This window comes from Trachurus japonicus, chromosome 8, assembly GCF_045865225.1.
Source record: "Trachurus japonicus isolate A0001 chromosome 8, Traja_1.0".
In the NCBI taxonomy this organism is placed as follows: domain Eukaryota; kingdom Metazoa; phylum Chordata; class Actinopteri; order Carangiformes; family Carangidae; genus Trachurus; species Trachurus japonicus.
Genome location: NC_140914.1, coordinates 8,798,757 through 8,822,415, shown reverse-complemented (window position 1 = coordinate 8,822,415; position 23,659 = coordinate 8,798,757). Strand labels below are relative to the sequence as shown.

The window sequence follows — 23,659 nt, the reverse complement described above, 5'->3', positions numbered from 1 at the left end:
CCCTCAAACACACACATACACACTAACAAACTCACAACACACACACACACACACGCTGCTCACCGGTGTGTTGTCGGTGTGACTGACTGAGGACAACGATGAACACGAGCAACGGGCGGACCGACGACGACGACGACTGCGTCATCTCCACGGCGGCGTCAAGGCAACGGTGACCCAACGGAGTGTCGGTTCCCAGGGTTCGAGGTCGTCAAGGCAACAGGTGAGGGCTGTTGTTGTTAGGGAGTTGTTGTGACCATAGTGACAGTCACTGTATGTATGTGAGTGAGTTGTGCTGCGTTCACTGCATATGGGGAAAAACAAACTTTCAGCTTTAAAAACAGACAAATCCACGAGTTTTTATTTTATTTTTCGAGGGCCAAATCATCAACTATACCCAAAACAAAGTGTGCAGACTGTTTTTAATCAGTTAAAAAGTTTATTTTCCAATATAATGATCTACAATCAATAGCTACATACAACCTAAATCATCTTAAGTTTTTAATGTGAGTGTTGTAGAGAAGTTTTAATTCAACTTATACCCAAAACAAAGTGGGCAGACTGTATTCAATTAGTTAAAAAGTTTATTTTCCAGCATAACGATCTACATTCAGTTGAGTTAAATAGCCACATACAACCTTTTCGACAATAAATCATCTTCAGAGTGTTGCAGACAAGTTTTAATTCAAGTTGTACCCAAAACAAAGTGGGCAGACTGTATTCTTTTAGTTAAAAAATGTATTTCCTAACATAACAATCTACAATCAACTGGGTTTAATGGCCACATACAACCTTGTCTGCAAGAAATTATGTTCAGTTTTTACTGAGTGTTGCAGAGAAGTTTTAATTCAACTTATATCCAAAACAAAGTGGGCAGACTGTATTCAGTTAATTAAAAAGTGTATTTTCTAACATAGTAACAAAGCCACATTACAACCTTGTCTGCAATAAATCATGTTCAGTTTTTTACTGAGAGTGTTGCAGAGAAGTTTTAATTCAACTTACACCTCAAATAACTTGGTTGGATGTAGTTTGTGGTGCTGAACTGTGTTACATAATTCATAGTGATGTATCAGGTGGTCAAAAATAATAAAAACACTTGCAATAAAGTTCACCACAAACATGATATTCATCACAGAAGTGGGGTTTAGCACAGTTTGTTGTACTTAGCCTGCATTAGTTTTAGCCTAATAAACTCCCTGTTGAGTGTATAATTCAGATGGGGAAATACTGGATCCTTTTATTTATTTATTTTTGTGGTCATCAGATTTTGATAGAACAGATTGGTTAACGTTTTTCTTCGACCTTTTCCCACTGTTATCTGAACATGCAGCATCTCCCTCGCACAAGCTCACACTGAGTTTTCATGTTGAGACTGGACGATAGTTTATCTTTTGAAATTTATATTCAAATGTATCTGTGCATGTGTTGAAACACTACAAAGCAAAGCAGCTCGCTCTGAAACGTTAAGCCCGGGCCAAGTTCTCGCAGCTTGTTGAGATTGCAGCGATATTCAAATGTTGTGGGTCACCCTGAGTCCAAAGCACATGTGCACCTGAGACAGGAGAGAGCGGGAGGGAGAGGGAGAGAGAGACGTCAGGTCCGGGGGGATTTTTTTTTTTTTTTTTTTTTTTTTTGCTTGCTGTGAAGCCCTCGGGCCAGATGCATCACTGGCCAGAGACAGAGTGAGGACTGTGGCTGGGAAAAACAGCCTCAGACTAAACACCTCTCAAAGCAGACAGAGCAGAGAGGGGGGGAGGAAAATCCATGTAAATCCTGCTAGTCCTGGAAATGTGATACAAGGAAAATAAAGCGGGCACAGCTGACTGGACTGGTAAAGCGCAGCCTCCTTCGCCATTGAATTCCCCACATTCCACTTGGGAGGTAATTAAAATCAGCAGAAGCAGGGGAGAGAAGAGAAGAGAAGAGAGAGGGTAACTGGGGGATTGGACGCAGAGGTTATTACAGTCGTTGTTGTTGTGTTGTTTACTATGAAGACCCCTTGAGGTACGAGATCTGAGCTGACACTGTGGTGCGTTCGTCGGTGCCAGATCGAGATGGAGAGGAGATAACGGTTCTGCATTACCTGAATCGACTGTAGATTCATGCAGCTACTTGGGGTGGGGGGGGGGGGATTTCATTGCACACCTCATAAACTTCATGCTATTTCGTCGGCGATGAAGTGCCATAAGCGTGGGGTTCACAGAGTTGAAGGACAAAAGTCTTTGGCATCCACTCACTCCGCTGGCAGGGGAGAACATGAGAGCGGCGGAAGCTTGAAAGCAACGTGGCAACGCTCTGCCGACCACAGACGGACGTGCCCGACATTCCTGTGGGTGATTATTACCCAGAAATCCACTGGGTCACTGAGCTGCCTCAGGTGCTGCTGCTGATGATGATGGTGCCCAGTTTCATGCATTGCACAGAAGAAAGTTTTTCCCGCTTCCTCGCTCTCTCCTCTCTCTCAGATCTTCTAGAGCTGCTGTGCACAATCAAGACCTCAGACGGCTGCAGCCTGCCGCTCTGCCGCTCCATCCTCCATCCTCGGACGCTTTAACATACCAGAGTCTGGTGTTTCTTTGTCCTGGTTCCTTTGTCCTCATCATAAAACAGTCACTGGCTCTTTAGGCTTCCCAAGTTCCCGACCACAGAGCTGTGTGGCTTCATTGACTTACTACATGACATTTTAGACCAGTCACAGGAGGAAACTATGCAGCAGTGATTTCTTCAAGAGGCTCATCTTGTTTGAAAGTGACATAATTTACATACCATATGCGGATGTGATGGTTTACCCAGTTTCTGTGGCTCGTGCCCGAAATTAAGATAAGACAAGATAAGATAGACATTATTCATCCCTCCATGAGGAAGTTGACAAGATTTACAATTAATAGCAGCTGAAGCATCCAAGGTAGGAAGAAAATAGTGACAAGAACAAATAAAACATTAAGAAAAGTCTAAAACTAGGAGAAGATGGAAATTATCTCTGTATTAAATCTGAGAAATATCAACCTGCAGGGCTCCAGACTAACATTTTTTACTAGGAGCACCATGGCCCCTAACTTAAAAAGCAGAAAATTTAGGGGCGCACACAATAAATCGACTTGCAAAGCAAATATTCACATTTCCTTTTCATTCATGATCCTCACAGACATTGGCCTGACACCTAGTGACAGATTACAGATTCACTGAGTCTCTTCTTCCATGTTTCACCAAAAAAAGGGAAAGTTCCTGGTTGCACAGGCGCCAGTAGATGAAAACTTTACTTGCACTGTCTGTCTCAAATTTTAGGGGCAAATTGCCTCCAGTTCATCTGTCTATCATCAGTCCTGTGGTATCGATATTGGTCACATTCAGTGTTGAGCACCATAGCGTTTATGGTCTTATGGAAAAAGGCTTTTCAAGGAGCTTGTAGTTTGGTTTCGTTGCCTTATTCAAGCTTTTCTCAATCATCCATAATTCACTGTATTTGTGAGAACTAAGTTCATGTGAAAAGAGCGCTGAGAACATAAGTCCTGTTGTGTGCGACTTTGTTGAATTGGTTTAAATTCCTCGGTTTATTGGTACAAATTTTGAGGGAAACCCTCTCCATTGAAGGAAATGCCTCAGTTTATAACGCTGTTGACGCCTTGAAACGGGGCAGATAATATTGCCCGGTTAACATCAACAATGGAGGTTATAACACAGCTGAGTTTGGTTTTTCTGCAGCTCGTGCAATCAGAGACGTTCAGAGCTGGTCCATGTTTGAAATGGCAGAAAAAAATCATTCTTCTCATAAAAGCGGTGCCAGAGCGATCTCTGCCAGTGTAGCTGGAGTTTCAGCCGTTTCCAATTGTCATTCTTTCTCATGGGCAAAAAAACACACACACACACACACACACACACACTCGTACACACTTTTACACAAAACACACACTCTCATATGTACTGCATTGACTCAGGCCTGCAGGTCTGCAAGGAGTCAAACATGAAAAGAGGTTTGTGCTGTGAATGAAAATAAGATTTCCTGGTTAACGTCACATTAAAACCATTATGTTGTATAACTGAATTATGGAGATACCATGTAATAAAGGCACGGTGATGCCTTCAGGTTCCAGACGGTAAACCCCTCATGTTTACCTCTCAGGTGGTGTTTATCTGAGCTGCTGAATAACCTCATGTCTGACTTAGGTATTAACAAGAACAACAATGCCAGCCTGCGTTATTACAAACTTATTACTGATTGATTGGTTTCTGTCTTCATCGCTCCATCAGGCCGCGGCGCAGCAGAGACGAGTTTTCTGAAGACTGGACCACGAACGCACCGTCGCCACAATGAGTGAGTCCTGTGAATCCTGATGTTAGAAAGACATTTAATGCACAGTTTCCCCTGCAGCGTGAGATAAAAACAGACACACACACACTCACACCAAACACCCTCCCCGAGGCCAAAGAGCTGCAGCCGCCGCCGCCGTCGCTGCTGCTGCTGCTCCAGACGCCGTCGGGTGAAGGATTGGCTTTCAGTGTTGTGGAGATGGGGGTCTGGTTCTCTCCGCTGCCCCGGGGCCGTGTGATGTCTGTCCAAGCTACACAAGGAGAATATTTTCTCTTCGTGACTCCGTCCAGCCCCGGCAGAGCTCGCCTTGAAATCAAACGTGGGAATAGGCATATCAAAAACACTGCAGTCCTTTCCTGACTCTTAATACCCTGTCACAGGATAGTCTCAATATGGCTGCAGTTAAACCTGCCTAATTGTCTCCACACATCTCTCTAGTGCCGTCGTTCCCTCTCTTTCTGTCACCGTTCATTTTACAGCCCTCGCTCTAATCGTGTGTTTTTTTTCCCCCTCTGACCCATTATCCTCTCCAGATGAGAGACAGGCTCTCCACTCCATAATGAAGGACCTGGTTGCCCTCCAGATGACGCGGCGCCAGCCCGTGCTGTCATACGACAACAGCAAACCCAAGACACCGACTCAGACCAACAGACAGGTACAGAACCGCTGCAGCGCAGATTACCATACAGGCTTTCAGAGAACCAACCAAACCTACAGATGGTTTTGGAAGAGAAAGCCGATATAAAGTTGTGTTCATGAACCCAGGAATAATGGAAATGATCATCCTGGTTTCACATAAGTCAAAAAAGTCAGTGACAATCAATGGTCTTCTTCAAAGATCTTGGACCTACAAGGTTGCAGAAGGTTGGACATGACATCCCTCCTGTCTTCATACTTTCCTGCTACTCTCTCACTGTCTCTATCACACTCTGTGGTTTCATTAGTGTAGCTCTGAAGATGTGAAGCAGCCAGGTGAGACCTCAGGTTCAGGTTCAACTCCCTGTGAGCAGCTGTGTGTGTGTGTTTAAAGTGTCTCTAAACAGTACGGGTGACTGCTGACTGTCAAAATAAAAGCCTAATGGCGTTTCTGTCAACACCATTTACACACAGCTGTAACTCCAACAGCCTTTGAGTTGTCTCCATTAGTATTTAGACTAATATGATAATAATAAACTTTAATTACATAGCACTTTTCTGTGCTCTTCACAGTCTGGGGGATCTAACAGCTGAGACGAAGGAATAACCTGTAACAGAAGTCTGTTGAGTCTTAATTGCTGACAAAGTATGTTTTTATCTTCATGACTACAGGTGTGTCAGCCGTAGAATTTTTATTATGCACAACTGCTGTAATAAAACTCCCACGTACCCAGGCATCACCCTGAAGTGAGAATATACTATATATATATATATATTCTCATTGCTTACAGTAATTTCAGCTGTTGGCTCATTTAGCTCGACGACAGATGAGTTTCAGTAGAAGCCACCCACAACTTTGGTTCTTCTCGTTCATCTGAAAAAGATTAAATCCAGTTATTTTTCAACTGCTTCTCTCAAAATATGTCCAGCTTGTGTTGGAGAAGCTGCCAGTCGTAAACCCACCACCCACCACCCTCCACCCTTTGACATTTTCCTCGCTCAGTTACTGAGTTTTTGCGCGCGTCAGGAGCAGAAGTTGTTTGTTTTTTTTCATAAATGATGAGGCAATGGAAGAAAGTACAAAAGTACAAAGTGACACATCTTCCCAGCAGACAGACTGACAATCTTTGTGTAAGACCCACAGGTGAAGACATCGCATGTGAAAGTGCTGCAGCTCCAAAAAAAAAAAAATCCCACTGTTGTTATTAGTTATATAATTGAAATATCAGTGCAGTGATAATAACTAATACGATGCCCTCTGTTTGTCCATGTGGTGAACTTCCTGTTTCCAGGACGACGTCAGGATAAAGTTTGAATTCTCTGGAGAAAGACGGTGAGTTTGTTAAAGTCTTTATTTACATGCATGCCATTAAGAGTGTCTGTATGTCCATGCATCATGTATACATCCATATGCAGGAGAGTGAGCGTAAACACTCCCACACAACAGACATAAACACACTCGATCACATGCCGCTCCAGTCACATGTTCCCGCTCATGAGAAAAAAAACACGTCTCAGAGTCCAACGCAACACACAACTGCAGCTCTTAACTCAGATGGTATGTGAGCTGGATAATATGGAGGAAAAGACTGTGGTCAGGCTGCGGCTGCCAGCGCAAACCGCAAATATGCAAGGTGTACTTGGAGGAATCTGCTCGCACTAAACACAGCAGCCCCATGTGTGTGTGTGTTTAATGTTTTTGCTTGAGTGTGTGTGTGTGCATGTCAACTGGAAAAAGATCAAGATCATCTGTCTGTCTTATCGTTGTGATTCTGAGTTTCTCCGTGTGTGTTGATGTGCAGGATCCTGATGTTTGGACGTCCCGTGCAGTTCGAGGAAATCCAGCAGAAAGTGAAGAGTGTGTTCGGGCAGCAGCTAGACCTGCACTACATGAACAATGAGGTAACGCTGTTCACACCAGTCTCATATATATAAATATAAATGTGTGATTGTGCATGTGTTATTATTGTTGTATTATTCTCAGTGTATCAGTTTATACTCTGAGAAGTTTAATAAACTTTCCATTTTCAATAAACCAAACATAATAATCTAAACTCCTGATGTTTGTTATCACATGAGACAAAGTAGAAAATCTCCATTTGAGAAAATGGAATATTTTCATTTCATTAATCAATTATGAAAATAGCCACTGATTCCTTTCCTGTCAATTTACTTAATTGATTAATTAGCTCTACAGACGATTTGCACTTGCAGCCCTGATCCAAATATGGAAACACAGACAAAGTCTATATTATTAATTTCATTATCAATTCATCTGTTGATTATTTAAACGATTAATCGATTAGTTGTTTGGTCAATAAAATGTTAAATATCAATCAGTGTTTCCCAAACCACAAGATGATGTCCTCAAATGTCTTGTTTTGTCCACAAACCAAAGAGATACTCAGTTTATTGTCATAAAGGAACAAAGAAACCAGAAATATTCACATTTAAGAAGCTGAAATCAGAGAATTTTGAAATTTTTTTCTTAAAAAACTACTCAAACTGATTATTCGCATATCAAAATAGTTGGATTAATTGTTGCAGCTCTAATTTGGATTATTGATTGAACGTTTGTGCAGCCCTTGTTTGTTTGTGGGTCTTGGTTTGTGTGTGTGTGTGTTTACATGCGTTGTGTATTTACTTTAGTGTGAGTGTTAATGTGTTTGTCTTGTGTCCTCCTGGCAGTTGTCCATCCCTCTGCGAGGTCAGGACGACCTGGACAAGGCGATCGACTTGCTGGACCGAAGCTCCAACATGAAGAGCATCAAGATCCTGCTGCTCACTCAGGAGCACAGCAACGTGAGACACACACACACACACACACACACACACACACACACATATGGGGCGTACATTTACAACACCATTTCTTCATCACAGACCCATATTGTGAAAAATCAAGCTTCCTCATTCATTTCCATCACTCTAACTGGCTCTCTGACGTCGTTTCATTACATGTTGTGGTCAGTTTTTAACCCTTCGTCCTCCTGTGCCTCTCCCTCCAGGCCTCCTCCCCCTCCCACCATGCGCCGTGTAAGCAGGTGAGGATCAAGTCGTCCCAGTCCACGGGAGACGTCAGCACCGTGTACCAGGCTGCCGAACCCCGAGGGCGCCACCTATCAACCGGTACGCATCTTCACTTATTCAGCTGTCTCTCTCTCTCTCTCTCTAATCTTATCTCTCTGCAACATGCAACAACAACAACATGGCTGCAACTCTGTTATCGAGGGACGAGTTAAAGCAGAAGTAAGCGATATTTTTGTGTTAGTATAAGTCTTAAATAGTTATATCTTCCGACAGCAATCACTTACATAGAGTGTTTGGACCGAAACACAAGTCTCTCAGTCACTCTGCTCTGAGCCGAGGAGAAAACTTTTCTTATATCCTACAAGTTTTATCCAATGAGGAGAGAGAACGGCATGATGAAGGGCTGTGTGTGCAGCCAAGGGATGCGCGTGAATGTGGTGACGTAGGGACGAGGACCAATAGATCCATGACGAGGGCGGGGGCTGCTAACTCCATCGGCTGACAAGAAGTTAGCCAAAATGACTGGATCGCTTACTTCTGCTTTAATGAAGTAAAAAAAAAAAGAAAAAAAAGTTCCCTCTGTAAATATTCCTTTTATGAGTCGCTGTCGTGTTTCATGTGTCTTCGCCGCCGCTTCTTTTTTTTTTACTACCTCAGTTTCCCTTTCTGCCGCCTTTGCTCTCTCTCTCTCTTTGCTGCTGCTCTTTCTTTGGCTTCCCCTTCTAGCAATGGGTCCTCTTCCTTTTCCTGTTCACCATCACTAGACGATGCCTGCTGGACGGCAGCCAATCAGATTATGGAGCTCTATTAGTGCGGTGGACCAGTGGCCCGCTTTAGGATCTCTTTTCTTTTTTTGTCTTTTCTCTGAAGCAGCAGGGGAAGGAGGGAGGAGAGGAGGGGAGGTGGGGGTCAGAGCGGCTGCAGGAGGGCATGAGATCTGGACTTTATTACAGCAGCAGGACATAAACACTAAAACCAGTTCTCAGCCGTTAAAACCAGAAACATTAGAACGTAATTGTCAACACAGAGGAGGAAGGATGATGAGTTTTAAAAAAAAAGTGACGCAAAGCAGCTTTTTCCCACATCGTCCGCTGCACCTGAAGCACATGGTTGTTGACGCTTCTCAGTCCTCCTTCAAATATTGTTTTAAATTCTTATTTTTCGTACCTCTGATCTTTTTTTCTTTTTTTTTCTCTCTCTCTCTGCCTCATAACTGCCGTCTAATCCCAGGTTCTCAGAACACGGGGCGTAGCTCACCGCCTCCTGGCTACGTGCCCGAGCGCCAGCAGAGGATCGCCCGCCAAGGCTCCTACACCAGCATAAACAGTGAGGGGGAGTTCATCCCGGAGACCAGCGATCAGTGTGTGAGTCACAGCTTCACAGCTAATGGGGGAAAATCCACTTCTTTGCGGCGTGTTTGGGATCTCAGACTCTGAGGATTTGTTCACATAAACAATTTTCTGGTCACTGAAATTCAGTATCTTGGCCGATTTTCCGGGGAGATTCTTGATAAGAAGAAGCTGAATTAACCTGTAGAATTAAAGCGATAGTTCAACATTTTGGCATATAGGCCCATTGCCATAATCCCTATAGTGTTAGGAATAGGTTTGTTACCTTTAATTGTTGATGCAAGCTATTTTTTCCACCACGCTATGAGATAATAACAAAACGTTACGAGTTGTTTTTGAGGTAAATTCATGCAAAACCACTGATGCGCGTTCCTGTCAGGGGCAGTTTTTCAGCAAGCAGTCTCTGCAATTACCTCGAAAACAACTCTGTCTCGTAACGTTCTGTTATTATCTCATAGCGTGGTGAATGTGCAGGTCACAACTTGTCCACCAGAACGTTTTGGAGTTGTTGGATTGTGTATTTGATGAGTTTGATGAGGGAAACCAAGAAATCCCATTAGCCTCCGTAGCGTAGCTCTGAGCAGCTCGCGGCTCTGCTCCGCCGTTCTAAAAATAGCTTGCACCGACAATTAAAGGCAACAAACCTACTGCTAAGACTATAGGGATTATGGCAATAATTGTTGCCAAAATGTTGAACTATCCCTTTAAAAAGCTGTGGACTCGTGCTTCCAATGTTACCAAAATCTACATTTCAGGTTTACACAAAAACACATGTGAACGCTGTCACACTTCTCCTCATTTTCCATTGTTGCCTTCCGTGCACAGGGGCTGGATCCCTGGAGCAGTGCGGAGAACTCGGTCTCTGGAAGTTGTCAGTCTCTGGACAGCAACTCAGACAGGTGAGGAGCCGCTCCACCTGCTCGCACAGGAACCGACTTCTTCATCTTTTTCCCATTATATATCCTCACGATCTGTGGTTTTCGCATCTCACACCTCCTCCTTCTCCTTGTCTTGTCTTGCAGCCCGTCGCTGAGGAAGTCTCGCATGCACAGAGCCAAAAGTTACCCTGATAACCGTCAGGAGGGCTCAGGTGAGAGCAGCAGCACCATCCGTCACTGTGATGATGATGATGTGGGAATATTGTGTGAACGCAGCCCACGAGGACACAACCGCTGTAACGTCAAGAATAGAAACAGTGCAGCCCCGTCCTTTAAAAAAGCTCGAGGTTTAACAAATCTGATTTGATAAAGATCTATTCTTGATTGTTTGTGTTATCTTGTAATGACGTTAAATTAATCGCGTTAACCAGCTGGAGGCTTATGTGAAGAGCATTTGTGAGTTAAGTACGAGCTGACACAGTCGCTCACATGAACTCTGTGTGACTCAGAGTGAGACTGAGTCGGACTGTGGTTGAATCGCAGAGTAATCCTGCTGACTCGCCGCTGACCTCTGACCTCTGACCTCTGACCTGTGGCTGTTTGGTTTTCAGACAGGGAGAATCATGTGTATGACCGAGTAGCAGGAAAAGGAGGAACGTATCCTCGCAGGTACCACGTCTCCCTGCATCATAAAGACCACAGTGAAGGTAAGACGTCTCTGTTTACCCAGCATGCACCTGCCTCTTATACACTCTCTCTCTTTATTTCATCATCCGCCTCCATCTCTGACTCCTGTCTCTGTCTCAGGTCGTCGAACGTTTCCACGGATCCGTCGTCCCCAGGGGAACCTGTTCACTCTTGTGCCTTCACGCCGGTCGCTCAACGGCAGCGAGGAGAGTCTGGGCAGCTGGCAGCTGGTCGACGCCCAGGGCAGGCTCCGCCCCCAGGAACGCTCCGTCGCCCACAAGTGTGAGTGGAAAAACTTTCCACTGTAACCAAATTATTGACATGGTGGGAGAGGAGAAACTCAGAGTATTTGTGTCTTTGTGCCTCATTTAAGATGCACATCATTTAAAGGGATAGTTAAACATTTTGGGAAATTGGCCCATTGCCATAATCCCTATAGTTTTATCTTTAATTGTCTGTGCAAGCTATTTTTAGAACGGCGGAGCCGTGAGCTGCTCAGAGCTACGCTACGGAGGCTAATGGGATTTCTTGGTTTCCCTCATCAAACTCATCAAATACACAATCCAACAACTCCAAAACGCTCTTGTGGACAAGTTGTGACCTGCACATTCACCACGCTATGAGATAATAACAGAACGTTACGAGACAGAGTTGTTTTAGAGGTAAATACAGAGACTGCTTGATGAAAAACTGCCCCCGACAGGAACGCCCATCAGCGGTTTTGCATGAATTTACCTCTAAAACAACTCTGTCTGGTAACGTTCTGTTGTAATCTCATAGCGTGGTGAATGTGCAGGTCACAACTTGTAGCGTAGCTCTGAGCAGCTCGCGGCTCTGCTCCGCCGTTCTAAAAATAGCTTGCACCGACAATTAAAGATAAAACTATAGGGATTATGGCAATGGGCCAATTTGCCAAAATGTTGAACTATCCCTTTAAGGTAAAGGAGACAGATCCATATCCATTTAACCTTCTTGTATCCTGGGACTCGTTCAGCGTAGCTCAGCACTGAGTCGGGTCCATTTAAACTGTGTTTTAAATAAAGTAAACATTGTGTTTAACGTAAAGCAATAACAAACAGATGTGTGTGTTTTGTTTTTTTCTCAGCTCCCAGCGCTCCTCTGACGTGGCGGCGGGGGAAGCTTCTGGGCCAGGGAGCGTTCGGACGCGTTTACCTGTGTTACGACGTGGACACTGGGAGAGAGCTGGCCGCCAAGCAGGTCCAGTTTGATCCCGACAGTCCTGAGACCAGCAAGGTGAAAGTCTTACCCGGTTATCAATGCATGAATGCTCTCACACAGAGATTACACCACTCTCTCACTGTCACCATGTCTGCTTCTCACTGTCACATGTTGGACGACGTCATTCCCTCACTGTTTTTGAAAACATGACTCATGTTGCAGTTGAAATATTAAACCCCAGTTCGTTGAATAATAACAAATCAGCAGGAAATTCCTCTTCCGTTCTGCTGGAATGCAGGTAGTCGGGATTAATGAGTTAACCGTCGTTACATAAACATCTTCTCTTCAGCTCTAGGTCAGGAGTTAAAACCATAAACTTTATTTTATCCCCTGAAACACAGAGATAAATGACACAATCGATGTGTAAGGAAAATGAAAAAAGAAGAAAATCAATAAGTCATGAGAAGTGGAGTCGTATTGAGGAGTTTATCTCTGCTGCCTCCGCCTCCTCTCTCTCTCTCTTCCTCCCCGTTTTAATGTGTTTTCCTGTCGGCCACAGAGAAAACATGCACTGTCACTTCCTGTGTCTGAATCCCAGCCAAGTGTTGTGGTGGTGGAGAAGGGTGACAGGTCAGCGTCGCCATGGCCTCCCGTCACCCCTACACACACACACACACACACACAGTTGTTTCATTTAAACCAGCTTCTGTTTTGGGACTCTGGGATTTAGTTTGTCTCTGTCTCTGTGTTGTGTCCTCGCTCTCTGAAGTAAACACAGGAACTTCTTTTGGGGAACTCGGCTGTTGCCTTTTATTGACTCTCTGCTTTAGGTTTCACTTTTGGCAGACTCACAGTTTACTGTTTGTCGTCCGTCTGTTTATAGTTACATTTTGCTTGTTGTCAGTGGTAACAGATACACGAGCGCCTGCGAGGGATTTTAGACATGTTTGGGGAAGAAGAAGGAGAAAAAAAAACATATATATTTTGTTTGCAAATGAAAACAGATGCCACAGTTTTCATGTTGGATCTCATCTCTCTCTGTGCAGTGTGTTAATGACCTTGTTATCTGTGTCTGGATGTCTGTGTGTGTGTGTGTGCAGGAGGTCAGCGCTCTGGAGTGTGAGATCCAGCTGCTGAAAAACCTGCATCACGAGCGCATCGTGCAGTACTACGGCTGTCTGAGGGACCACAACGAGAAGACCCTCACTATCTTCATGGAGTACATGCCGGGGGTGAGTCTCAGCAACCGGGGCAAAGAGGGCTCAGGAGTAATGGCTTTTAAAAAAAAAAGAGCAATTTACTCTTTAAATCACTTTAAAGTGGATAATTACGGTGCAGACTCAGGTGAAACATCAACATTGGCAGCATGAGGTAATCACACCGAGGAGATTAGCTCAGTCTCCTGGGAATGCTTCAGCAGGTTTTCAGTGTCAAATCTGGATCAAACCACCGTCCTTTGTCAAGTTTTTAATGACTAAAAGCAGCTGCACGACTCATTAACTCGGCAGCAGCTCAGTGGGAGGAGCCTGTTGCACTGTGGAGATGGCGGTGGCTAAAACGACGGCGAAAGAGGAGCTGATAATAAGTGGAATCATTTCCCTGTAGTATGAAGAAGAAGAGATTCTGGTGGAAAGACCAGTGGATGGTGCAGGTTAAAAGAGTCGACAGTCAAACCAGATATGAGCTACTGGGCCTTAAACTTACTTATAATGATTTAATAAGTTTGTTTTTAAAGAGAAGAAAAGGCGTCAAATCATAAATGTGAAAGAATCTGAGATTTTATTTTTAAGGCCTTATCACCAAGCTCGAGTTGAAAACTAAACATCTATTCCCTCACCTCAGGCTTTGTTTTCCATCATATTTCATCTAATATCGTGGCGCAAGATAATTATTATAATTTAAATACAGGTTAACGCAGCATAGAAAAAGAAAACACAAGCCAACAATCGGCTTCCTGAGAGTGTTTGTTAGTTGTTGTTTTTTTAAAAAGGAGAAATACTTCTGGATCTGTCCAACAACAGTTTTAGGAACTGATGATTTTCACGGGAACCTTGTTTCTCTTTAGTTCCTGGGCCGCCGTTGAGAGCCAACTTCTGTACTCATCTATAAATAGCAACATAAAGAGCCCATTACACTATTATACACCATTACAGAAAAAACAAAGACTCAGCACTTTGTTGTAGCTGCAGTCAGCTGCCTCTCCCTTCAGGACCGTGAATAACTAATCACACAGCGGCGGTCGGATCAGTGCTATTCTGTCTCTCATACATACAATACAGTAATGTGCAGCGCTGATTGCAGCTCTGCAGATGTGGAGGAAGCACAAACACAGATGTGTTTTTGAGTCGAGATCACAGGATCACAGACCTCTCCGTCCTTCAGGTGCCAGCAGCTCCATCTGTGTCTGCTGCAGCTCTGGAGAGTCTCACAGTCGTTGTATTACAGTATTATGGTCTAAAATGTACAGTGTGGTGTGTGTGTTTTTCTAAATATCAGGGTTCAGTCAAGGACCAGCTGAAGGCCTATGGCGCCCTGACGGAAAACGTGACCCGGAAGTACACGAGGCAGATCCTGGAGGGAATGTCCTACCTGCACAGCAACATGATCGTGCACAGGGACATCAAAGGTACTTCTGTTTAAACAGCAGATAAATGTTTAGACACGTTTTAAAAGAGATGTTTGGGTTCACCATCTGTGTGTGGGAGAGATGATAGCCCGAGATTAAATGATTATATTTATTTACCTGTTCCTCGTCTGGCTTCGGCTCGGCCTTCGCCAGGTGCCAACATCCTGCGGGATTCAGCCGGTAACGTGAAGCTCGGAGACTTCGGTGCCAGCAAGAGGCTCCAGACCATCTGCATGTCGGGCACGGGCATCCGCTCAGTGACCGGCACCCCCTACTGGATGAGCCCGGAGGTGATCAGTGGAGAGGGCTACGGCAGGAAGGCCGACGTCTGGTAAGGCCACAGGTTTGATCCCAGCTCAGACGCACAGCTGGACAGATGTTGTTTCTGAAATTAGATGTTTGTCAAGAGCAACAAAGTAAAGTAAAACAATGACTTGGTCTGTGTAGATTTACAGTATTTCAAATACATTTTTAGTATGTAGAACAATATACATGTGCCAGCTGAGCACAGGACACATAATATAACATTACATAACATAAAATGAGGATGATTTAAGTTTGATTAAAGGCAGCAGAGTCAACCTTACACATACCCTACACATATGTACCTACATCCTTTCTTATCCTAGTAAACTACAGACAGCATATATACACAGTATACATGCAAGCATATTCGTATATACGTTTATGCATCCTATACTCACTTATACAACTGCATCCCTGCTCTTAATGTAGCAAATAGATTTATTTATTATATGCACATATTTTTACTGACTTTAAGAATTCATAATAAAAGCTGTGGAGCAGGATTTATTAATTTATCCACAAAAATCATATATGAAACAACAATATTGGATATAAATGAATTAGTTAGAAATTAGTTTAGGAAATAAAACACTTCAACACACCTGTATATAAAACAAATAGATGTATGTAAATAAAGACAGAAATAAAATAAAAATAGAGAAATTAGGAAGTGTTTTGTAATATAACAACTAGAATCACATCCTAGTTGATTAGTTTCAGGTCACAACACAGTTAAAACAGAATCATATAATGTGTCAGGTGCAGTGGTTTGTACTGTTACCTCACAGCAAGATGGTTCTGGAGGATCGATTCCCATGTCTGTTCAATGTTCTCTGTGTCTGTGTGGGTTTTCTAACTTCCCCCCACAGTCCACAGACATTCACAGTAGTTTGACTCTTAATTACCTCTAAGTGTGAATGTGAGTGTGTGAGGTTGTTCGTCTCTGTATGACAGACCGGAGACCTGGGAACTCCACCTTCACCCTCTGGTAAAGACGATAAGGGATGCATGGACTGGATGTAAAATATTGACCATGGACCTTTAAGTACTATGTCTAATCAGTTCGCCCTCGAGTCCAAGTTAAAGGGATACTTCACCCAAAATCGATAATTCACCAATTTTCTACTCACCGTCATGCCGAGTCATCAAAACGCTTTTGGAGTCCGGTTGGCAACGGATTTTCATATAATGGCGGCGGATAGAGTTCACTTTTGAATCGTCCAAAACACACACTATGAAACATCCAGATACCTCCATACTGCTCGTCTGTACTGACCCAAGTGTCCTGAAGCCGTCACATGAAAAAGTTGTTTTTTGTTTGTAGGCATGTGCGAGATGTTCTTCTGTGTTTACATCAAACATCCAATGGTGTCCAACGACGAACGAACATCTCGCAGCAAATCTCGCGCATGTGTACAAACATCAACAGAGCCACTGGGAGCTACTGCTACAACAAGGATAAAAACAGAGATCACATTCATTTTTTCCCGAAACAACTTTTTCATGTGGCGGCTTCAGGACACTTGGGTCAGTACAGACGAGCAGTATGGAGGTATCTGGATGTTTCATAGTGTGCGTTTTGGACGATTCAAAAGTGAACTATCCGCCGCCATTATATGAAAATCCGTTGTCAGCCGGACCCCCCCTGGAACTCCTAAAGCGTTTTGATGACTCTGAAAGTTCTCCAAACCCTTCCTTGGCATGACGGAGAGTAGAAAATTGGTGATTTATCAATTTTGGGCGAAGCAACCCTTTAACAACTTTTAACAAAATTGGTGCAGAAAGTTTCTTGAAGGCGTCAGACACAAACAACAGGTCCGTGACTCAGACTGGAGCCGAGTGATGAAAGTGGATTAAGGTCAGGAGACTTTTAGAGGTGAAAACAAACAAACTCTTGATGGGAAGTGTGTGTGTGTGTGTGTTTGGTGTGTGTGTGTGTGTGTTTTTGTGCCTCACATCTCTGAAGAGTAAAAATAGTTGAGTTTGCAGCGGTGACTCAGGTTATGAGCATGTTCTGACTGGGGGAGAAATACCTCCGGGCTGCCAGACGCTGACGGGACGAGACGTGAACGCCAAAAAGAAGAGTAAACACCGACTCGTTGCCTCTTAAAGAGACAGAAGCACGGCGGTGTTTTTTTAATAAAGTGTGGCAGCTGCTGTATGTACTGTATCCCAGCTCCCACACACACACACACACAAACACACACGCGGACCAGACAACCCTCCCCTTATGCGAGCTGATTGGGTGGTGACCCCGGGCCGGGGGCGAGCGACGTGATTGGCCGACGTCCAGTCAGACAGGTCGTAACAGGGGTCGGTATGTTCCAGGTTTCTCAGCCCGGGGGGGGGGGGAGGAGGAGGAGCCGGCGTGAAAGTTTCCACTCAAAACATTCCTCCGAAGCTGAAGTTTTTTGAGAGACATAATATATATTTATTTATTTATTTCAGACATGTTAATTGAATCAGACTTCATCACACACAGTTTCAGTTATACTACACAATACAAGCAACATGACAAAGAGGGAAAACGGGAGAAGCATAAAGCTTATCAGGTCCCGCCCCCGATTACCATTCAGAATACATTAATTTCATCACAATTTTTCTTTCTTAGCATACGTGATACAACAGCAGAGCTGCAGCCAGTCCAGAATAATGTTAAACCCCTTTCTCTGGGTGTAGAAGCTAAGCCAATGCTTTAAGCTACTGAGGCATTTCAACAGGAAACCTAATTGACGCGCTTTTACTTCACCATGACGGATGAATGAGAGTCCAGTTGCTTTTCAATTTAGATGCAAACAAGTCCATTTATTTTACATCTCATGCTTTTATTTTACATCCCATGCTTTAAATCATACATCTCACACACACACATCCGCACGGAGCACCATGATGCTGCACAGCGGTCAAAAACTGTTTTTCCTGTTGCGGTTGGAAACACCTGACGCACCCCCAAAGGTTCCTACACTATATAGGCTGACCCGCCAATCACAATCAGACCATATGACACACAACAATTAACATCAAATCTGCTCTTACACTGGGTTTAAATCAATTTATAATTGTCTAGAATAGAGTTTCGTATTTCGGTTTTTTTAAAGCCCACAAGTTTCTTGATTTTTTTTTTTTAACCTCATCATCTACGTAGTTTGTTCCACTGTTTGACACCTGTGACTGAGATAGAAAAGGATTTTAGCGTAGTTCTCACTCTCCTCTGCCTAAATAACATGTTTCCTCTCAGATTGTGTGTCACTTCTCTGTCAATGAAAAAACCTTGTAAATTTGCGACCCTGTACATAATCTGCAGAGTTTTGTAGTTGATTAAGTCATGTAGTTTAACTGGTTTGTGTGCGCTATGTACTGGGCAAAGTGTAGAATTCTTACAGCCCTTTTTTGACGTGTGAACAGGGGATTCATGACACTTTTGTACGTACTATCTCCCCACAGGAGGAGCCACTGGAGTTTGTTTCAGCTTGTTATGATGTGGAACTGATCTATGTCTGTGTCTCTTCAACAGGAGCCTCGGTTGCACGGTGGTGGAGATGCTGACGGAAAAGCCTCCGTGGGCCGAGTACGAGGCCATGGCGGCCATCTTCAAGATCGCCACCCAGCCCACCAACCCGCTGCTGCCCTCGCACGCCTCCGACCAGGCGCGGGACTTCATCCGCTGCATCTTCGTGGAGGCCAAGCACAGGCCGAGCGCCGAGGAGCTGCTCAGACACTCCTTCGCCCAGGTTCTGTGCTGAGACTTTTTCTGGACTCGAAAACTTACAGAGCGAGAAAATAAAAACAAAACAACCTACAAGTGGCGCCCCGCCCCGCCCTGCCCCGCCCCGCCCCGCCCCGCCTTGCCCCCGCAGAACTGGACCGGGACACGTCACAAAACGCCAAAAAGAAGCGACAGTTTGACGGCTGCAGTCAACGCAAAAGCTCTGAGAGAGAAACCGGTGCTCACACAGCGGCCGCCACCAGGGGGAAACAACACACAGATGACAGAACAGAAGCATCTTGGTGGAGGTGTTGTCGACACAAACACACATTCAACTCGCTCCGAATGCAGCATCAGTGAGTCAGAGCTCCGAGCATCTTCATAATATCGTCTCCTCTCCTCCTCCCGTGTGTTTACATTCACTCGTTGGGCAGCGATGAGAAGAAGAAAAAGAGAAGCACCAGAGAAGCTCAGAGTGTTTGACTTTTTTTAAAGATATTTAGCTGAGCAGCGTTGTAAAGCTACAGCAGGCCTACAGCTCACGTTCTCTCAGTGGATGTTGAACTCCACTTGTTCACCACAGTGTTAATTGGACAAGTTGTTCTCAGCTTTTTTTTTTGTTTCTTTTGTTTCTTTACTTTTTTTTTTTTTTGTTTCCCCGACTTTGGCAACTTGCAACTACTTCCTGTTTCAGTTCCTGCTGTGGAACAGAAAAAACTCCATCCTCCTCACAGTTGTAACTCTGTCCGAACCTTGTTTGTGATGCACTTTGCATCTTCACCAGTGTGTAGTTTCAGTTAAAAACACACAACAATGTGTAGAGTAGCTACACTGGAGCTAAAAAATAATATTCAGCTATTCAAAAACACCAGTTTCTGTAGCTACTTCAGTCCCACACAAGTATAAGCTGAGTCGTGTTTTATCCCTTCAGAAGACTGAGGATGAAAACACAAACCTCTCCATGTTTCTCTGGCCTCAATAGACCATGATGCACTGCAGCTACCAGCTCCAGTCTCTGGCTCTCATGCACATTTTATCTCCTCTGAAGGTGTTTCCAAAATCCTCAAAGATTATTTGAACCATCTGGATGGAAACAAAAACAAAAAATACAAAAAAAAAGGATGAATTTCTTTTCTAGGTAGCCAGAAGTGGCACAGCTGTGCTGGTTAAGGTGAATTTCAATATATACAAATCTATCTGATAACAAACATGTTCCAGCTGTTAATCCTCCTCCTTTTGGATCAGGAAGCAGAAACAGATGTGCAGCAAAAACAAAGTATTTGATTCAGATGGTTTTTTTGTTTTTTGAGATTTGTGGGAATATCTTTTTGTTTCTGTGTCTTTTCAGTCCAATGGGAATGAATGAGAGACACAAACTGGAGCTGGGCAGCTACAAACTCCACCATCATGGTCGTTACTGCAGTTTTTAAAGGAACCGGTTGAATCTGGATTTGCCTTAAAGTATTTGGAGAATCGGTGCATTTCAATACGGTGCAGGACGTTGTGATGATGCAACAGAGTGGGAGGAGCTGGGTGTGGATTTTTGTCTGGATCTTCTACCTGCTGCACAGGTGTCCTCAGCCCACAAAGTGCCAAACAGAGACACACATACAGGATCATACAGTAGTGTGGACCTGGGAATCAAACAAAACACAAACCAAAAGCCTTAATTAACTAACGAGTTGTGTTGCCTTTGCCTATAATCACTCTGTCCTCATGCGTCTCGCCCAAACAGCCCTGACGAAGAAGCCTTAGCTTAACGATCAATTTGAAATCAGATGCACTTTGATGTAAAAATGAATGTTATTGGGGGGTTTATTTTCCTTTTCTTCTCTTTGCCAAATTTGTTTTTTTTGTTTTTGTTTTTTTTTTTAACTTCAAATGTGAAAAAAAGAGAAATGGCTTCACTTCTATTTATATCCCCATGTCCATTACAATTAGATTTTATAAGCAAATATATATGTAAAAATATATTTTTTATATCTAGACTGTGTCAAATCGAATGATACTTTCAGGACATGGCGTCTTTGTTTAAAAAAAAAAAGTTAAATTGTCGAAAGCAGCTGGTTTTGCGGACTTCTACAGAATTGGGGTTTATAAATGAAAAATGGATGGAAAACGAACTCTGGCCGCTGTCGCCGTCTCCTGGCTCTGCTCTTGTTCCAACTCAGAAAAAAAAAGAAAGAAAGAAATCCTCACATCCTAATAGCTTTACATTCAGATGACAGTATTACCTGACAGGTTATGGAAACTCTGCATCATTTGGCTGCAGCGCTCAACCTTTAAAGTGTTCATTTACTAAAGAAACTGCTGGGAATATTTTTGTGTGTGACCTCAGTGCTATTAAAACATAATTAAGGTGCGTATGTGTGTAAGTGTGTGTGTGTGAGTGTGTGAGAAAAAGAGAAAGCCAAAGACGAGCAGGACCGGAGCCAGAGCAGCAGGGAGGTCAGAGTTCGCTCTCCAACCCACAACGTGACGACTTTGTTTATCCCAGGCTCGTCATCAAGACCCAGAGTCCAGTATTAAAGTGAATTTTTTTTTCAGGGCACACAGGGGGGCTTTTACTTTACTGCTGCTGGCCGCCGCCGTCGCCGCCGCCGCCTCAACGTGCATACGACGACATTTCTGTTCAGCTGCTACGAGCTTAAAGGCAGCTAACGTAACAAGTTTAAGTGTTGAAATGGATTTGGTTCCTAGGAAGAACAAAAAAACTAAAGAAAAAAGACTCCTGGGATAAACAAACGAGCAGAAACTAGTTGGTAGAAATCTATATATATATATGTGTAAATGTATGATTATGTATCATGACAGGACTTGCAGTGCAAAGTCTAATGTATCAGATTTATTTTACAGCAAGAAAAAGACTAGTATGTTAAATGACAGTGTATATAAACATACAGTATATGTGCCAGGTGTGTGTGTATATATATACACACACATACATGGCATGACCTCTCTCTTCAAAACAAATAAATTGTTTTTAAGAATCATGTCATATTGTTTGTTTGTTGTGTACATGTGTGGGATGTTTCTGGCTTGTCCACTAAAATGAAAAAGGACACGAGAGACTGAGCTCATTGTTGGCTCCAGAGAAAGCTGCTTGATTAATGCACTAGTTTTTTCTCTTTTTCCCCCCTTCTCTCTCTCTCTTTCTCTCTTTCATTTTGTTTCTTCCTCTCTTTTTGCTCTGTCGCTCTTCTCGTGATGGAAAACAGGAGGCGGACACAGGAAGAGGAGATTTTCTACGACCGTGTCTGGCTGCGAGATGTTGAGAACAGACTGTGTTGGGAACAAAAAGGTCTTTTTTTTTCTTTTTGTCTTGAGACGCTGTGTGTGTGTGTGTGTGTGTGAGACGCAGAGATGGATCATTATTCGACAGGTTTGGTCTTCATTCATTCAATGAACTGATTCACTCTCTGCTCTGACATCGATTTATGACTCAATACAGTGACAAGCAAAGACACAAGAATTCAGAAAACAACTTCATGTGTTTCCAGGGGACACAGACAAAAAAAAGTGACGGATGTGACTAAACAAAATCTGCAGCCTTGGCATGTGTGTAACTATTTTCTAAATTTACAGCACATTTGATTCCTGTGCATGTGTTTTTCTTAAAAGGATAGATTAACATTTTTGCCAGTGGAAACTACGGTGGCCCTGAGAGCTCAAAACACAGCAACTTAAAGAGATAGTTCAACATTGTGGCAAATTCTCCTATCACCATAATAGTCATAGCAGTAGGTTCATTATCTTTAATTATCGGTGCATGTTGTTTTGAGATCAGCGGGGCAGAGACGTGAGCTGCTCAGTGAACACAATGGAGGTGAACGGTACAGGTCCCCTGTCCCTCATCAAACTCATCAAATACACAATCCAACAACTCCACAACGCTCTGGTGGACAAGTTGTGACCTGCACATTCACCACGCTATGAAATTATCATGTATAATTACAAGACAGAGTTGTTTTTGAGGCAAATGCAGCCGGAACTACTTTCCAGACACGGCTGCTGGGCGGAGGGATTTCAAAAGCACAAGTAGTTCTGAGTATTTGCTTCATGTTGCATAATTATACATGATTATCTCATAGCGTGGTGAATGTGCAGGTCACAACTTGTCCACCAGAGCGTTTTGGAGTTGTTGGATTGTGTATTTGATGAGTTTGATGAGGGACAGGGGACCTGTACCATTCACCTCCATTGTGTTCACTGGGCAGCTCACGTCTCTGCCCCGCTGATCTCAAAACAACATGCACCGATAATTAAAGGTAATGAACCTACTGATATGACTATAGGGATTATATGATGTGATAGGTGAATTTGCCAAAATGTTGAACTATCCCTTTAAATTGCTGTGTTTTGAGCTATAGTTTCCTTCAACATGGCTGATTTGTGGTCAAGGTGGTAACAGAAAAGTTACAGGCCTGGTAACGTTGTCATTCCTGCCATATTAGCATGTTAATGTTAGCTAAGCCCTGCCCCCCAGAGCTGTCGTATTTACAGGTTTACTTGTTATTAGCATCAATATCCAAACAGCTCTGCGGTTTGAGCAGTTTGCAGCCTGGGCTTAATTGTCTTGTGTCTCCGTGTTGTTGTGCTTATTATGGGATGTGTTTTTTGTGGTATGCACCGTCTGTCTGTGTGGTATATTTGGGCCCCCAGGATTCCTGCTGACAGGCAGACTGCAGCTTCGGGCCTGAACCGGCTCTGCTCCGGCCCTCTTTGTGGCTGCGCTCTGTTTGGACCCGCTGGTGCTGAGTCATATCGCCGGCCTGTCTGTTCCAGTTAAGCCCCCCTGATTTCCAGCGAAGCCCATTCCCATGAGGCCTCGCTGCTGCACCGCCGCCACCACCACCACCCAGGCTGTGTGATGTTTCCCACCTGAGTGACCCAGAAAAACAGAACCTGTGATGGAGGAACTTTTTTTTTTTTAGTGAGTACAGGAAAACAACA

The 23,659-nt window shown here is 43.7% G+C and overlaps 1 protein-coding gene across 1 annotated transcript; it reads left to right on the top strand.

The window, feature by feature from the left end:
- Positions 1 to 70: 70 nt before the first annotated feature.
- map3k3 (mitogen-activated protein kinase kinase kinase 3) lies at positions 71 to 19,510 on the top strand. The gene is made up of 17 exons (XM_085783626.1): positions 71 to 220; positions 4,249 to 4,312; positions 4,843 to 4,964; positions 6,238 to 6,278; positions 6,748 to 6,847; positions 7,634 to 7,747; positions 7,954 to 8,074; positions 9,206 to 9,339; positions 10,150 to 10,223; positions 10,347 to 10,414; positions 10,814 to 10,909; positions 11,010 to 11,171; positions 11,995 to 12,143; positions 13,169 to 13,300; positions 14,565 to 14,694; positions 14,848 to 15,025; positions 18,515 to 19,510. The coding sequence occupies exons 2-17, from the start codon at positions 4,309 to 4,311 to the stop codon at positions 18,741 to 18,743; spliced, it is 1,854 nt and encodes a 617-aa protein (XP_085639752.1). The 5' UTR covers positions 71 to 220; positions 4,249 to 4,308; the 3' UTR covers positions 18,744 to 19,510.
- Positions 19,511 to 23,659: the final 4,149 nt, after the last annotated feature.